Source organism: Molossus molossus, unplaced genomic scaffold (genome assembly GCF_014108415.1).
Source record: "Molossus molossus isolate mMolMol1 unplaced genomic scaffold, mMolMol1.p scaffold_m16_p_5, whole genome shotgun sequence".
NCBI classification, from domain to species: Eukaryota; Metazoa; Chordata; class Mammalia; order Chiroptera; family Molossidae; genus Molossus; species Molossus molossus.
Genome location: NW_023425388.1, coordinates 84024087 through 84041474, shown reverse-complemented (window position 1 = coordinate 84041474; position 17388 = coordinate 84024087). Strand labels below are relative to the sequence as shown.

At 40.9% G+C, this 17388-nt stretch overlaps 2 protein-coding genes across 17 annotated transcripts in view; one reads left to right on the top strand and one right to left on the bottom strand.

Annotated features, from left to right (window-relative positions):
• DCBLD2 (discoidin, CUB and LCCL domain containing 2) overlaps positions 1-7393 on the top strand; it is an 88740-nt gene extending 81347 nt beyond the window's left edge. For 2 of the 3 annotated variants that reach the window (XM_036243207.1, XM_036243208.1), the window contains exons 14-16: positions 2056-2105; positions 5398-5535; positions 6224-6696. In XM_036243207.1, the coding sequence (XP_036099100.1) occupies positions 2056-2105; positions 5398-5535; positions 6224-6693 (658 nt within the window). In that variant the 3' untranslated portion in view covers positions 6694-6696. Of the gene's footprint in view, positions 1-2055; positions 2106-5397; positions 5536-6223 lie in introns of all 3 variants that reach the window. The other variant, XM_036243206.1, reaches the window with a different exon arrangement.
• A 3293-nt stretch (positions 7394-10686) lies between these two features.
• ST3GAL6 (ST3 beta-galactoside alpha-2,3-sialyltransferase 6) overlaps positions 10687-17388 on the bottom strand; it is a 62754-nt gene continuing 56052 nt past the window's right edge. For 10 of the 14 annotated variants that reach the window (XM_036243475.1, XM_036243474.1, XM_036243470.1 and 7 more), the window contains 4 exons: positions 16720-16906; positions 16480-16617; positions 12764-12916; positions 10849-11525 (listed from right to left, as the gene is read on the bottom strand). In XM_036243475.1, the coding sequence (XP_036099368.1) occupies positions 11439-11525; positions 12764-12916; positions 16480-16617; positions 16720-16906 (565 nt within the window). In that variant the 3' untranslated portion in view covers positions 10849-11438. Of the gene's footprint in view, positions 11526-12763; positions 12917-16479; positions 16618-16719; positions 16907-17388 lie in introns of all 14 variants that reach the window. The other 4 variants (XM_036243484.1, XM_036243483.1, XM_036243481.1 and 1 more) reach the window with 3 other exon arrangements.

The following is a 17388-nucleotide window of genomic DNA, read 5'->3' as shown; positions in this document are numbered from 1 at the left end:
TCCTAGTGGATCCCAGCTTCATGGTGTTGGGGAAGAGACCCAGCAACTTAATATGAGGCCAGAAGGGGAAGGAGGAGGGGGAAAGGACTTTAGGGAAGTTCAGGAAAGAAAATTCATGGTGCTTTCAGGGAATGGGACAGCAACCATAGTAATGATAGCAACAGCAACAACTAATTTTTATAGAAAATTAAATGACCACAGGCATTACTTTAAATGCTTTTACATGTTTTAACTAATTTAATCCTCAGAACAACCTATGAAAAGGGTACTGTTATAAATCCATTTTACAGAAGAAAGAGAGGTAGGGGCATAAATACCGTGCACGAGGTCAGCAGCCAGTACGTGGCGGAGTGGGGTTTGGGCCCGGCGCCGAGCCCCTGCTCTTAGCCACGGCTGCCTCTGAACGTGTACTCGCCCGTCAAGTCCCACCCACTGTGCTGGCAGCGCAGAGACGTGGGGGTGAGGACAGGGGCGTAGACTCGTTGAGAGGGATGCAGGAAGCAAGTCTTGAGATCAGTTTGGGGTGGTGTTTAAAGAAGCCTGTGGACATTCAGACTTCAGGAGGCAGACGGAATGCATGTCTGCTCGGGACAGAAGGTCTGAGCTGCAGAAGTGAAGGAACTTCTAAGAGGTGGTTGAAACTGCCAACGACTGGCTTCTCGACAGGGAGTGCGGGAGGAGATGCTATTAAAGGGCTGTGGGGAGTAGTGAGGAGAGGATAATAATGAACGTAGCTGCAACTTACTGAAACCCTGACGGTGCCAAGCACTTTCCTGAGCACTTGACACGTGATGAGTAAATAACCTGAAGCTTTGTCGCTTGAGATTATACAAAATTTATAGTACAAGCCGTGGCTAATAATCATACCGTTCAATTAATTGTTCTAGCCACACAGGGCATCTAACTTCATTTAGAAGAGATTATTGATTTCCTTGTATTTGAAGTCTTATGGTAGAGGATTTTCAAGGAGAAAAATCCTGTTAAACCGGCAGTTTATTATTTCTTTTACATTCCCGTTTCTGATGAATAGCTTCAGCACCTACCATCTCTACCACAAGTTTTACGTTGTACTATACTTTGGAATAATGAAGTGTTTTATTTTAAATACAGCCAGACTCTAAGATAATGAAGTTTTTAATATTAGTAATAAAAAACATAGTCTAACGCTGGAGAAGAATGTGTCCAAGTAGGAAATGCATGTAGCTTGAGCCCTTTGAGAAGCCTCATTTGTGAGCTTGTGCAAATCACGTCACTGTCTTGTCCTCATTTATGCACTAGTGTGTCTGCTTTCTCTCTAGCATTCAAAGCATTCATTTTAATTAGACTCCCATGCTTGAATCAGAAATTGTCCTTTGTAAAAGGCGCTTGGTAGATAGTAACTTTTAACAGAGGGATGGGCGATTTCTCCTGGGGAGGATGTCAGAATTCTGAGGGGTGGACGGGGCAGAACCTTCTTTGTTGAACATGTGCTATCACCTCCCAGGCCTGGAGAACCCTGTTTTCTTCCCTCAGTGATTCACCTCTGTTAGTGACAGAGTTGACTTATCCTGGGATGGTTGAGGGGGTTTATTCTGTGCAAAGAAGGGTATGTGACACTTGAAACTTCTCTGGGACAAAGGACCACAGGAAACACAGGACATTGGAAAAATAACAATGCAGAAGAAAAGGTGTGATTTTTGCTGCTGCTGCTCTGCGAAATTTGCATTTGAAACCAAATCCGACCTGACATGATTTCCCCGTAAACACCCGCATGTCAGAGCTGGATCTTTGATTTAGTCTTTTTATCTACAGACTCAGCTTTTTTTATGTCTGTATTCCTTTTGAAATAGTTGGGTAACAAGATAACTGTCTCAGGAGGCAGTTGATGTTTATTGAGAGTCCCGCATTTATTAGCCTCGACAAAGTCGGATGAAATGGAGAGCTCCCCTGGGCAGACCAGAGTGGAAGTGTGTGCTCTTGACTAATGATTAACTCTGGTGTTTGTCCTGCAGTTTCAGAGCTTTTTTACCAGAGAACTCACTCTATTTACTAACTTTTTTTCCTGTATTTTTCCAGAAAGAAAAAAACTGAAGGCACCTACGATTTACCTTACTGGGACCGGGCAGGTAACTCTTGACTTGGCCTCTTTTTGCGTCAGTGGGAAGTAGTGGACGGAGGGCTGTTTCAGGCCCACTGACACTCCCCAGCATGGTCAGGAAGGAAATGGCATTCCTCCTCAGTTCTGATCGTCTTTCCCTTCTGGCAGACCCCTTCTCATCAATAAGCACTGAAATAGAAAGGAATTCTTTTTTTTTTTTTTCCCTAGAAAACTAGTCTGGGTTTTACCATGTATCTCTTTCTCTCGAGGAGACCAGCTTTCTTTGAGGCTCGCATGAACACTGTGTACGAAGCAAAGGATTTTGGTCCTAGGAACTGTGTGTTTGTCACTCTGTTCTGGGCAGTTACCAAGTAGAGGCCAGTAGATTAGGGGTCCGTGGAGTCTGCCTTCTCTGCCATGATAAGTTGTCATCTGAATTCCGGCAGGTGGCAGTTTGCTGCAGGTTCTCCCAGAGGCCCCTGCGGGTCTCCCACTTCCCAGTCTTACCACAGGAACAACTGCTAGAGGTCAGGAGAGTTCACCACTATGACCAGGATAGAAGAGAGCGGTGGGGGGAGCTGAGCACATGCTGCGTGGACCTTGAAAAGTATTTTTTGGAAAAAAAAAAAAAAAATTTAAAAACCACCCCTACCATAGAAAAATTATATCTGGCTAGTGATCTGCTTCTGTGTACTCTTTTGATAGAGATTTCTTACCATATTCTGCTTTATACTGTCTATCAAAGAAAAAACAATCTTGAACCATGCGAGGAACTAGAAAAAGAAAAAACTAAACCAGAAGCTACCATAAAGAGGGAAATAATAAAGATTAAAGCAGAGATAAAATAGAGAAAAGGAAAACAGAATATCGATGAAACCAAAAGTTGGTTCTTCCAAAAGGTCAATGAAAGTGACAAACCTTTATCTAGATGGACTCAGAAAAGAGAGAAGATTCAAATAACTAAAATCAGAAATGAATGGGGGGACAATACCCATTCTGTGGAAATGCAAAAGATTATAAGACAATAAATACTATGAAAAATTGTACACCAAAAAATTGAATAACCTAGATGAAATGGATAAATTCTTAGAAACACAAAATCTACCAAGACTAAATCATGAAGAAATGGAAAACCTGAATAAATGTATAATTAGAGAAGGAATTGAGTTAGTAATCAAAAACCTCCCAACAGAGAAAAATCTTGCACTTGATGTCTCCAGTTGTAAATTCTACCAGACATCTGAAGAATTAACCCTTAAAGATTCCACACAAAAAAAGGCTGTTAGAATTAATAAATGCATTCAGCAAAGTGGCAGGATATAAAGTCAGCACACAAAAATCAGTTGCATTTCTATACAATCAACCATCTGAAAAGGAAAAAATTCCATTTACAATAGCATCAAAAAGAATAAAATACTTAGGAACTAACCAAGGAAGTTAAAGACATACAATGAAAACATTGCTAAAAGAAAATTTCAAAGACATAAATGGAAACATGTTATGTTAGGGATTGGAAGACTTAATATTATTAACATGTCAGTACTACCCAAAGCAACCTATAGATTCAGGAGGAATCTCCATCAAAATTCGAATGATATTTTTGCAAAAATAGAAAAATCAATCCTAATATTCGGGGATACCTAATAGCCAAAACAATCTTGAAAAAGAACAAAACGAAGACTCACACTTTCTGATTTCAAAACTTACTACAAAGCAGCGGTAATCAAAAGTGTGGTATTGGCATTAAGAGACATATAGACCAATGAAGTAAAATAGAGAACCCTGAAATAAGCCCTTACAAACGTGGACAAGTGATTTTGACAAGGGTGCCCAGACCATTCACTGGGGACAGGACAGTCTTTCCAACAAGTGGTGCAAGGAAAACTGGACATCCATATGCAAAAGAACGAAGTTGGACCCTAACCTAACATCATGTACAAAAGTCAACTCAAAATGGATCAAGGACCAAAATGTAAGACCTAAAAACAAACTCTTATGGAAGAAAATCTAGGACAAAAGCTTCACAACATTGGATTTGGCAGTGATTCCTTTGATAAACAAATGCCTGGGTCACAAAAGAAAAAATAGACAAGTTGGACTTCATGAAAAATTTTAAATTTTGTGTATCAAAAGACACTGTCTACAGAGTAAAAAGGCAACCCACAGAATGGGAGAAAATATTTGCAAATCATATATCTGGTGAGGGATTAATACTCAGATAATATAGGGAATTTCTAAAACTCAACAACAAACAAAACTCGATTGGAAAATAGGCAAAGGACTTGACATTTTCCCAGAGAATATGTACAAGTGGCCAATAAGCACATGAAAAGATGCTCAACATCACTAATCTTTAGGGAACTGAAAATCAAAACTATAATGAGCCCTGGCCAGTTTGGCTCAGTGGTTGGAGTGTTGGCCTGCGGAACAGAAAGTCCCGGGTTCGGTTCCTGGTGGCACGTACCAAAAAAAAAAAAAAAAAAATACAATGAGATACCACCTCGCATGAACCCAGTAGGATGATGCCTATCCAAAAAACAAGTGTTGGTAAAGACGTGCAGAAATTGGAACCCTTGTGCATTGTAGGGTGGAAATGTAAAATGTTACGTACAGTAGCTGTGGAAAACAGTGTGGTGGTTCCTCAAAAAATAAAAAGTGGAATTACCATATGATTCAGCAATCTGGGTATATACCAAAAGTAATTCAACACAGGGTCTCGAAGAAGTATCTACACCCATGATTTAGCAGCATTATTCACAACAGTTGAAATGTAGAAACATCAACTGATGAATGGATATGTAATGTATGTACATGCAGTGAATATTATTCATCCTTAAAAAGAAAATCCTGTCATATGCTGCAACATGAATGAACCTTGAAGACATTATGCTAAGAGAAAGAAACCAGTCACAAAAAGACAAATACTGTATGCATCCACTCAGATGAGGTTCTTAGAGTAGGTAAAATCATCAGACAGGAAGTAGAAGAGTGGTTGCCAGGAGCTGGGGGGCGAGGAGACTTCGAGAGTTACTATTTAACAGGTATAGAGTTTCAGTTGTATGAGAAGTTACAGCTGTGGATGGTGGGAATGGTTGCACAATGTAAATCTATCCAATACCACTGAGCTGTATACTTAAAATTTATCATCTTATCCATGTTTATGTTACCACAATATAAAAAGTTTGAACATAAAGGCTAGTTTGTATAGATATTTGTTATAGAAATGGCTTAAATGCAACAGGATTTTTCTTAACACACTGTTACGATTTCAGACACAGGTCTTTATTTAATGGTCTCTTTTGCTTGCCGCCACAATGAAGGTTGGTGGAAAGGAATGAAGCAGTTTCTCCCTGCCAAATCCGCGGAGCACGAGGAAACCCCCGTTCGCTACAGTAGCAGTGAAGTTAACCACCTGAGTCCCAGAGAAGTCACCACGATGCTGCAGACGGACTCTGCAGGTAACTGTGTGGCCGCCTCAGCACAGGCAGAGTAAAGCTGCTCTGCTCACCGTGAGGTGCTTTGGGATTTGCAGCATCTTTTCTCTTTTTCATGTGAGAGAGAAGCTGTTATCCAAAGGTCGACCACCCTATTAAAAAGTGACCTTGAGAGAGTCATTTCTGTGCCTCACATGTTCTATTCATAAAATTGAGGCATTCATTTCTTTAAAATGGGGCATTTTTGATCCGTTTACCTGAAAATTTGTTTGTTTTTTGGGGGATTTAGGTGTGTTAAAATAGGAGCAGGAAAGACATAGTGAGCCTTATAGTATTTGTTATATTAACCTGGTACATATTTATTGTAAACATTTCCTCATATTTGAAAAGAAAAAAATCTCTGAAATTCTGTTCTATTATTCCAATAGTGGAAAATTTATTTTCCAATGAAAGACTGTATATATCTGAAGAACATGTACAGACACAATGCAAAATTACGTGAATGAGACTTTCTGGCATATTAACATATAGCTATGATGTACAAGATAACATCGACATCTTTAACTTAAATTTTGAAGTTGGTTCTTACAGGGTCTGTAAATTCCATGGAGAAGTGTTTGCTTTTGTTGTGAGCCTGTAGCTTCCACTGTAAGTTGTATGAGCTGTGTTTCAGTGAGATAACTTTTCTGTTTGTCTTTTTCGATGTCCACAGAGTATGCCCAGCCGCTTGTGGGAGGGATTGTTGGCACACTTCATCAGAGGTCTACCTTTAAACCAGAAGAAGGAAAGGAAACAGGCTATGCTGACCTAGATCCTTACAACTCCCCCGTGCAAGAAGTTTATCATGCCTACGCAGAACCACTCCCAATTACTGGGCCCGAGTACGCAACCCCGATCGTCATGGATATATCGGGGCACACCACAGCTTCGGTGGGTCTGCCCTCAACGTCCACTTTCAAAGCTACAGGGAACCAACCTCCTCCTCTGGTGGGAACATACAACACTCTTCTCTCCAGGACTGACAGCTGCTCCTCAGCCCGGGCCCAGTATGACACCCCAAAAGGTGGCAAGCCAGGTCCAAGCGCCCCAGACGAATTGGTGTACCAGGTGCCACAGAGCACGCAGGAGGTGTCAGGAGCAGGGAGGGATGGTGACAGGGACGTTTTTAAAGGAATCCTTTGAAGGTGATGCTACTTTTTACAAAGCATCGTTTTAAAGCACATGGTCCTTTTTTTTTTCCTATTAGTCGTAGTAATATATAGAATGTATTACATATCTGTCACGGATGTAGTTGGGGGAAATGTGATGACCGAGGTACAGGAAACTACTAATCTTGCCATCTTGCTTTAAAAGTGTTATTGTGGCAGTTACTGCTTGCGTGTTAAATTTCGAACATCCTGTTTGTTACTACTGTAAAACACTATTTTTAATACAGAAAAAGCTCCCTACTATGCACTTCAAAGAAATTAAAAATCACTGAGAGTAAGTATTTATTACCAATGCTGCAGGTACATTTGATGAACTCAAGAGATGGCTTTATAAGCCTGACTGGCAATAATGCATGGTACTGTTCTTGAAATGTCTAATGGCTTGAATTCTGCTCTTTGTGAAAGGCTGGTACTAGCATGATCTCCTCCCCTTCTATTCCTGTATTTCTTTCTGGATTTTTTTTTTTAAACAGTGATATATAATCATTGTTTTGATTGCAGTCATACATATTTATTCATTTTTCCTTGGGAAGAGGTGAGAAACTCTGACTTATAATGAGCAGGGTGATTGATTTTCACTTTTTGACACTCATGGTACACAGCCTGGCAGGACTCCTCCCTGTCTCTTCTGCAGGGGCCTTGGTGGCCTGCTCTACTCTTTTTATTTTTTTTATCCTCACCTGAGAACATTTTTCCATTTTTTTGTTCAGATAGAGTGGGAGGGAGGGAGAGGAAGAGAGAAAGAGAAACATCAACGTGAAAGGGACACATCGAGTGGCTGCCACCCTCACGACCAACCAGGGCCGGGGACAAACTGCAACTGAGGTACATGCCCTTAGCGGGAACAGAACCCGGGTCTCTCGGGACCGCAGGCCTATGCGCTAACCGCTGAGCCAAACCAGCCAGGGCCTGCTCCACTCTTGTTTATAAAATGTTTTGAGTTTTTTCAGCAGGTGATACTTGCTCTATCAAACCTCATGAATTCAGATCCTCTAAAGTGTTTAAGTTTACTTCCCTATGTGGAAACAGGAATTTTGCAATTTTAAAAACTTTAAAAGAGATCTTCTCCCTTCCCTCCAACTTTATTTGCGATGGGATTTTTCCTAGGACAGTTGTGAAGAGTTGAGGGCTTCCAAGTAGACACTGTAAAAAGTCAGACCTACTTATATTTGTCACAGTAGAAGGCAAAATCATTCTTCAGAAGACTTATAAGTTACCTTTTTAAAAAAAATAACCCGAGTTTGCCCTCTTTGATTTTTTATATCTGAAGTTTTCTTTGAATCTCAAGGTATTTTTTAGTCTTTAATTTCAGTTTTCTAAAACAAACTATCATAAGAACTATGAAGCCAACATGTGTTCTTCAGTTCCGCGTGATTGTGCCTGCTTCCACGGGGTGAGAGCGTGAGTTCTTCATCTCATACCTAGGGAAGAGGTTTTACAGCATCCTAGCACGTAGTTTTTGGTACCTCTGGGCAGCTTGTCACCGTTGCTCAGAACTAGTTGTAGATGGGTGAAATAGAAATCGAGTGCAGTTTATCAGCCTAGAATGTAAAAACCATGTTTAATTTTGGACTTAATAGAAATGCACTTTTCCATCAGGTCCTAGTCATTACTGTTGGTCTGGGCCACCAGATGATGATGATGCCAGAATTTGATAAATTCGACTAAAGGTGAACAGTCTTCATTTTGTTGCTTCCATGAGTATCAGTAACCTAAAGACATTGCTTCAAAGTAGAACTGTTTATTTCTGCAGCCTCCCTGCCTTCTACTTGTATGATTTTGTTGGTTTTATTTTCATCTGCTTTTGCTTTTCCAGACACACCATGAGGCATAATTCTATTCATTGAAAAACCAATACATATTTTGTTTCAAAATATTTGAAACAAAAAGCACAGGTGTTGAACTTTTATTAAAGCATATGAATGTGTAAAGCACATATATTAATGCAGTCATCCCCTTTCAGGTGGGAAGAGAGTAAACCAGTTGCTTTATTTTTTTATTCATCCTTAGTACAGAGAGAATATACTTTTCCTAAAATCATATGCCTGTTTGAAGCTTTAAGAGAAATGTTTTCAGTAACTGTTTCGTTTTCCCAAAGATGCTTGCTATTTTTGTGTGTGCACCTACTTTTCCCATGGAACTTTTTTTTGAGAAGCAAATGTTTTCTTAAATGATGCATGTTTTAAGACTTGATCCGTATTGCCACTGTGCTGTCCTTGACTGCCAGTGACTTTTACAAATGTCTAGTTTTACTACTTTTATATATTTTACTTTCCAAATGAAGAGCTGAGCCGGATACAAAGGGTTGTTCTGGTTTGTACTTTTTCTTTTAGTTTGTTTTTGTAGTAGAGTTTTGGGGTTTGGGTTGTTTTATTTTTGTTACTACATTTTTATGTCTGATATATATACAGCTTTGGAGACAATCAAGTAACAACTGAAAATGTGAAAGTAACCATTTTTTACAAAATTTTCCTTGAATTTTTCTTTTCTTTGCTTGGAACATGTAAAAGACTTAAGTCACTGTGGTTTATTGGCTTACATTTTTTTCTGTTAATTCTAAAAATAGAACCAGACAATGATACGACAAGTGTGGCCACTACGCATTCCATAAAACGACACTGACTTCACTGTTACTTGATCGTAGGAACCAGCACAGTTACAGATAAGATTTTGTGAATGCTGATTTATATTTTATTAAAAGCTGTAAGTCTAAACAGATCCTATTATATGCAGGGTCTAGTCCAGTTATTTAAGTTCGTTTCACTATTTGCACTTTGCATTGAACAGTGGGTTTAGTTTGCTGATGAAATGGTTCGAATAGAGAGTTTATGATGTTGTGTATATGTTTGCCCCCCCCACACACACACACACGGGGGAGCAGGAAATAAGCTCATCTAAATATGAACGTGGCTATAATTCTACAGAAAGTGATCAAGCTTGGCTTGGCTCCACAGTTGTCACCCAGAGAGCAAGAGAGCTGTGAAACACCACGTCAGGTGACATGATTAGAAAGGACCAGTAGGTTATGCTTTTCAGGAGCAATCAATGAAGCTCTGCCTTTCAATTCTGAACTTGAAGTCCCTAAACTGCAAAATCTAAAAAGTTGGATGGTTATTCAAATACTTCTTAGGTCAAGTGTGGCACCAGTTCTCATTTATTCAACTTGTGACTAGTTTCTTCATTTCCTCTCTCTCTCTCTCTCTCTCTTTTTTTTTTGCACTGGGAATGGTGGAAACAAAACACATATTGAAACACATAGTAGAAATGAAAATGGCTTAAGTGTCAGTGATAATCTCCCAGAATGCACTTTTCTTACCTCGGCATGTACTGTAGTCGCTCAGTATTTGTATATGTTGCTAGAATTTAGAGTGTATAAATAGTGATATTTTAATGTGTTCATGTGTTTTTAATAAATTGTATATGTATCTTGCTCATATTTTTTTGGCTTGACTAAAATCACCTTCAGGTTTGTAGCTTTTTCTTATACTACACAAAATGCCACCACTGGTTTTTAACTGGCTTTTCCTGGAGCTGCAGCCTCCAGCTGTGGTGGGAGGAAAGGTCACTCTGAACACCTGGACTGGTTCGCACCGCACCTGCCTTGCTACCTCATCACTATTAGGAGAATCAGTGAGACTGGTCCCGTGTAAAACATATGCTATTAGCGGAACATCGTCCATATTTAATGTTTAGATCTGGATTAAAGCGACTGCTGGTTTTCTGCCCTTACCCTGCTTTCTAAGTACTTCATTTAGTCCTGTTTCTGGTGTGTACTCCACACTTTCTTCAGACAGGCAGGTTGATCGTAGTGACATCGAAGTCTCCCAGTGATCGTTATTCAGAAGATACTAATTCTTTCAAATCATACTTCTGACAGCTTTTAATGCCATTGTTCTTATAACTCCCGTTCTCTATCACCACGTGTGTGCCCCCCCCCCCCCCAGCCTTCAGTTAAAGCCACCACAGATGTAGTCCTCTTCGCCCGTCCCTAGGAAGCCAGGTGAGCTTTCCATGGGAGGATGAGAGGAAAATGCCGCCTAAATCCAAAAATACCTCGACTCTTCTTAGGGTTTACTTGCTTGTCTTTTTCATCATGCCTAATTTATTTCAAATAATAGTCACCAGACTTGAATTATTACATTCTTTGGTTATTTACTTATCTGGAATTTCATGTTTAGCATCTTGCCTTCAACTTACAAACAAAAAAATACCATCTTTATTCTAGCCAATTACTCCTCATACTCATGGTTTACTTAATTGCAGAGGGGAAAGCCTAATTTATACCATTATGATCATAGATTTCCATAACCATCCACATCCAGGGCTGGTTTAAAATTCAAATCAGGTTCCTTAAATGGAAACTCAGGTCAGCCAGGTGGCACACTGAGGCCAGCCAGTGCCCGCTCCCTGCCACTGTGCAGGCGCCCGAGATGTCATGCTCCTTTGTTGCGGTGAAGTCAAACCTTCCAAAAGTCTTCGACGAAGTAACTAAAAAGATGTTTAAAAACACCTCAAAATGAGCTTATTTAAAAAATAAGGTACTGTATCTTGCTTTTCATAAATATTTTCACAGAAATTAAGCTGGTGGTTATGAATCACCAGCCAAAGGCTTAATAGACATAATTTTTTGACAAGAGGTGTACCCCACATTTAAAAATAAACTAAAAATTGCAGTATAAAAATAAAACTAATACTGTCAGCATTGTCTTCTCTGTAGGGTCAATCTTGAGTCAGGTTGATTACAAAGTTCTTTTCTATAATGTCCTTCAAAAAGAGCTGCTCAGCAGTCACATTGTGATATGCATTCTGAAAAATAAAAATAGTCACCGTTTACCCATCTCCAATAACAATAGAATATGCTGAATCCAAAAAACTTCTGAATGAAAACCAAGTATAACAAGTGGCACAGACTTGACTTTTGTTGACCTTCCTAATTTATTTGTTTTGCTCATGTTTGTGCCAGAGCTTTCCATAAAATCTACTCTTTCCACTTAAACCATTGCATAAGTAACAGGTTCCCTCCCTTCAAGCCCCGCTCCCTCAGGAAAATCGTGGGAGTCTAGAAACCAAAACTGTCGCTGCAAATGGGTTGATCACTTTAATAAAAGTATCACCTGGAATTCATGTTTAGAAAAATTATTCTGTAGATGGTATCCTAATTTTCCTTAGGAAGGTGTTCTAATGTGGCGTTCTTTAGATGCCTAGAAATACCAAATGTGCTGCAGGAGATGGGGGCTGAGGAGAAATGAGCCTGGAGTCTGCCCAGGCACCAAGGCGTCAGCTATTCCAGTGTTTGTCTCACATTGTTGGGGAGGGCGCACAGTCAGTGTTTAGATCCACCTGAATAATACCACGTCTTCAGTTTACATCACATTTGGCGATGATGATTTAAGGGGACTAGGATTTCATGGGATATAGCCACATACTTTATAGCAAGTTATTCCTATTTCAGTATTAAAAATGGACAAATAACATCTAATTCTATTACTTTTGATGTGCCGTTAATCTAAGTTACAATTCAGAAGACTTCCCAATTAAAATAAAAACCTGAAGGAGCAAATCTACTGCCATTGGCCCCTAGTTCAGGAGAAGATGAGCTGGTATAAGAAATGACAGCCTTTCTGACCATAAGGATTCTTTCATGGGGTTAAAATGTTACAGACCTTCTTGTCCACTTAGCGGGGGAAAAGTGGGCATGACAGTACTTTCAGGTGAATTTGTAGTATCTCCAGCAGTAGACTGTCGGTATGTATATATGAACTGTGCAAATATGATACAGTATCTAAAATAAGGCTGGGTCCCTATATGTGTTTGACTACTTGACAAGAACAGATTCTCCTGAGGGTCTGAGGCCCCCCGGTTGGGAACCGCTGCTGCGGTGAAAAGGACTCTGGATTGGAGTCCTAATTTCGGCACTTGGTAGTCTGCAACCCCTGTCAGGCCCTCGACCTCTCAAAAGCTCTTCCCTCAGTAAAATGACAGGGTGAGAAGAGAGGCTTTTCCAACTCTGAAAACCAAAGACTGGAACAAAGTATATCTATTACCTTACTCATCAGAGACATGGTGGCATTCCCATAATAGTGCAAAGGACTCCTGAGGTCGGAGAAGTTGTATCTGAAGCCAGCAAGGTGCACTTCCTGACAGATGTGAAACGCCAGCGTGATGGCGATGATCCCTGTTGTCGGGTGTTTGGGTTTCTGGGGAGAGAAAGAAAAACTTCTGGGGGAGGGAAGAGATAAACCACAGAACTTATATGCATGTATGCATAACCAGTGGACATGGACAACAAAGCCAGGGACGCGGTGGGGGGGGATGGGGAGGAGGGTGTCAATGGGGTAAAAAAGGAGAAACATCTGCAACAACAACAAAAAAAATTTTTTTTAAAAAGAATAAGATCATGTCATTTGTGAATGAATAAAGTTTACTTTTTCCTTTCCAACAACAACAACAAAAAATCCAAACGAGATACCTGTTTCCAAAGCATGTTTGGATGGCCTATTCTTATAAATCTGATAATTTAGCTCTAGGGAAAGACTAGCTTTAGCCAAGTAACTTCAGTGATAAAGTCTACTGGCAAGAACCTGACTAGAAAACAAGGGTTCCAGATAGATACATACTAACATCCCAGTCTGGATGGACCCTGATTCACCTAGAAACAGAAACGGAAAGAAACCCTACGTCCCTTTCACACAGACACAGACACGCAGGTGTCACGGCTGGTATCTGAGGAGCTTGGCGTCTGAAGTTTCCTTTCTAAGGAGGATGGCCTCCAAAGGCGCAAACAAAATGTATCAACATTTTATCACAATTCAAGGACATTTGCTTTCGAGTAAGTGTTTTTTTACAGATCTCATGGAAATGACAAGTGATTAGTTATGATTTTGAGGAAAACAAAAAATATCAAAGCAGCACAATAAAACCAGGGAAACACCAGGAGGCAAAGAAAGCCAAACCGCCGTTTGTGTGAGTTTTTCTCTTCCCCATTCGCTACTGTGGCTCCACATTTGCTGGAAAAGGAAGTGAGTGGTTTAGAACCTAGGAGTCCGCCCAGCCCAAGCGGCTCAGACAAGTGTCATCCTGCGCGCTGAAAGGAGACTGTGTGTACAGAAGGCAACTGATCGATGTCCTCTTTCTCTCCCCGCCCCCCTAAGCATGTCCTTGGGTGAGGGTTAAAACAATAAAATCTAAAAAACGAACACACAAAATTCCTAGGAGTCGTCCAATGTCACTGATCCCATCATTGCTTCCCTCCTGCACCTCTTGATGTCCTGTGCTCCCCTTCATCACAGCTTAGAGTATCATCTTTATAATCATTCCCTTATGGAGACCGTCAATTCTGCACCTATCACCCACAGAAACTGTGTTATCACCTGACAGCCTTAATCCTGGTTAAAGCCACACTCACAGACCAGGGCAAGAGAAAACAACATACTTGCCTGGTCGTGTGTGACGTTTATGGCTCAAGTTCAGTGGGTCTAGCAATCCAACTACATTACCCTAGTGGATTTCCACTCCCACTCTCCATGACGACAGTATTATACTTCTCTCTCCTCCAATAGCCCTAGCCTCTTCCTACTTCAACAACTTAATCCTTATTTTCCTAAAAAAGCAGTCACACAAGAGCAACATCATCTTCCCCACTCCAAGCCTACCCTCAGCTTTACCCCAATTTGCAGTCCTCATTCTTACAGGGATGAAATGTCCCTGTTTCTACCTGCAGCCAGCTTCTTAGTGCACCACACATCACATCAGCTTTGCTTCTGTAGTTGCCCACTTTCTCCCCTCATCATCGACATGTTCCTTTATTGAATCATTTCCTTCAGCATGCAGGCATGTCTGTCTTTTTCAAAAACCACTATTCTTGATCCTATGTTCTCGAACCATGTTTCGGCTCCCTTTTCTATCAGAACCCTATCAGATTGTTCTCTTTTGCTTGTGTCCCGTGTTCTCTTTAATCCATTTCAAACAGGTGTTCTTCCTTCCTTATTCACTAACATGACCTCCATGTTTCCAGAGCAGGATTTATTATTTGTGCTCAACCTCTGCATGGTGTCTGACATGGGTGACCTCTCTAAAATACAGCTGTATCCTCATTTGGCTTCTGGGACGCCATGTCCTCCCGGAACTTGAATCTAGTTACAGTTAGTTCTAGTACCATCTCCAAGTAAAGATCGGGGTCTTCCTCTGCTTTGGGAGGTAAGCTACCTAAACACACAGCAGCGGGCTGGTGCGCCCGGGTGGGTTGGGCAGCGTCGCGTGCACAGAAAGGCACAGAAAGGTTGGATTCCCGGTCAGGGCACTGCCTGGGTTTCGGGCTCAAACCCCATTGGGGGACTTGCAGGAGGCAGCAAATCCATGTTTCTCACCAATGTATCTCCCTTTCTTTCTAAAACTCAGGTTTTTTTAATCTTGAAAGGAAAACAAGGGATAACTCTGATCTCACCTCTCAGGAAAATTGAACAGCTTTTCAGATGCTGCCCTTTCACCTCGGAATTATTAAGAATCTGTGCTTTCCTCTCAATACTAAGAAACAGGGTTTCAACTTGAAACATTTGTTTTTTGACGGGAATTCCACGCTCAGGCATGTGTCCTACAGGAATCATACAAGTGTGCAGAAAGCCCTGTAAGCACGTGCATTTCTACGTCATTTATAGAAGAAAAAGCTGGATCCAAACCTAAATGCCTCTCAGTAGGAGACTCATGCATTAAATGCAGGGGGAACTAGCAAAACAGTATTTATGGTACAATTGCAATTATACTGAACAAACAAAACATATATGTGTATGTGTTTATAAATGGATAGAAAAGTCCAAAAGAATATAAAAGGCAAAAAATCTTGAGAGAAGGTGAGTTATTGAGGAAACAGTAGGTAGTTTTTTTTTTTTAAATATTCGTTTGTAGGTTATTTGATTTTAAGCATGTACTGCTTTAGAATTTTTTTTATCATGCTAAAGAAAAGATGCATGATACATGTTTCTTGGGATTTTCCCTGATTACAAAAAGAGGAAAACCCGCCCTGGCCGGTTTGGCTCAGCGGTTGGAACTCTGGCCTGCGGACCAGAATCCCGGGTTTGGTTTCCAGAAGGGGCAAGTACCAAAAAAAAAGGAAAACCCTCATTCCCTCATTTCAGCTGTAATCACTTGTTACACAGTTACTCAAGCTTCAAATGGAAAACATCTCTGCCACCGTACAGATCTAGATGTTGCTGTTTTCTAGGGATTGCAGACAAATGGCTGCCAAAGTCAGTCAATGGGATTTCTTTTAACTAAAGAATCGGGAGTTTCAAGAACGGTCAATATTGCCGTAACTACCACTTTTTGAAAATTCAGTGCCAGGGTCTCCTCTGTGACTGCAGAACTATTTCTGGACTATCTTACTGTCCTTCCTCGCCTTTCCTCTGGTCCTCCTGTGACATTTCTACCGCAGACTGCTTCAGACCATTCCCGTTGGCCTGAGCGCCATGCATTGTCCTGACCAGTCCTGCGACGCAGACACAGCACGCCCCCCACGCCCCTGGCAGCAGGACGCTGGAAAGGAGGCCATGAGAGCTGAGCCGCCTGGGCATGCAGATGGAGCCCCAGAAGGGCCCCTGCTACCACGGGGGAAAACACCTTCACTAAAGGCTCTTTCTCCTGCAACCTGAAAAACATAACGATAATATCCACAGATATCTCATTTCACTCAGACGACGCCCTAGTTTTCTCCTGTTCTACTCCAGCCAGATTTTCAGTTTGAAAGAGTGCAAATTAAAACACATACCTGGTTTTTGGGAAATACTTTTGGGAAATTAAGCAGTTCATAAGCTGCCATTCTGATAATGAAAGGATCTAATATTCTGATTTGATACGGTTTATAGATCAGGTTTAAGGCTGGTTTCTTCCAAAAACCATTAGTGTTCTGAAATAAAGCAAGAACATAGAAAATAAAACATTGTGGTTGTCCTTTGTTATGGGGAAAAAAGGAAGACAATGGGAAGCGAGATCGATTTTGCCAACTTACTATTTTGCCGCCCGTCAGCAATTCCCACAGCCACTTTAGATCTTGTGGCTTAAACGCGGTGAGAATCGCCGTGGTGTTAGGGTCATTGTGTTTGGGATCTGAAAAAACAGATTCTGGATAAAAAAGTCGGAAGGTTGTCCTTCTTCCAACTTCCTCTTCATGTCCTAAAACAGGACCATTATTCATTCTGTGAACAGTAAAACACAAGACATGTAGACCAAGTGCAGTCTGAGCCATCTACCTGTTCCCAGAGGTCTCGGAGTCGGACACACGTCAGCCGTGTGTCCAAGGCTCTGAAGGCACAAGGCAATCGAATGATCTTTCACACACAATGGCCAAGGAAATCATTCCCTTTCATGGCACAGCTGTTTGATCAAAGCATAAATTTGCGTTTGTATTTGAAAATTAATTGTGGGGCCCCTAGTAATTCAGTCTTACCTCCAGGAAAACTGAAGGTGAAGTAAAATAAATAAGAACATAAGGATCACAATACTGAGTTAAAAGAACTTGGAAGACATCCCCACCAAACCCCTTGAATTTACAGATGAGGGACCTGAGGTCCAGAGAGGAAATGACTCGCCCCAGGTTACACAGTCACGTAGCACGTGGACATGTGTCTAAGTGACTGACAGGCAAGAATCACACTTAAGGTGAAGGCCCATCAAAACC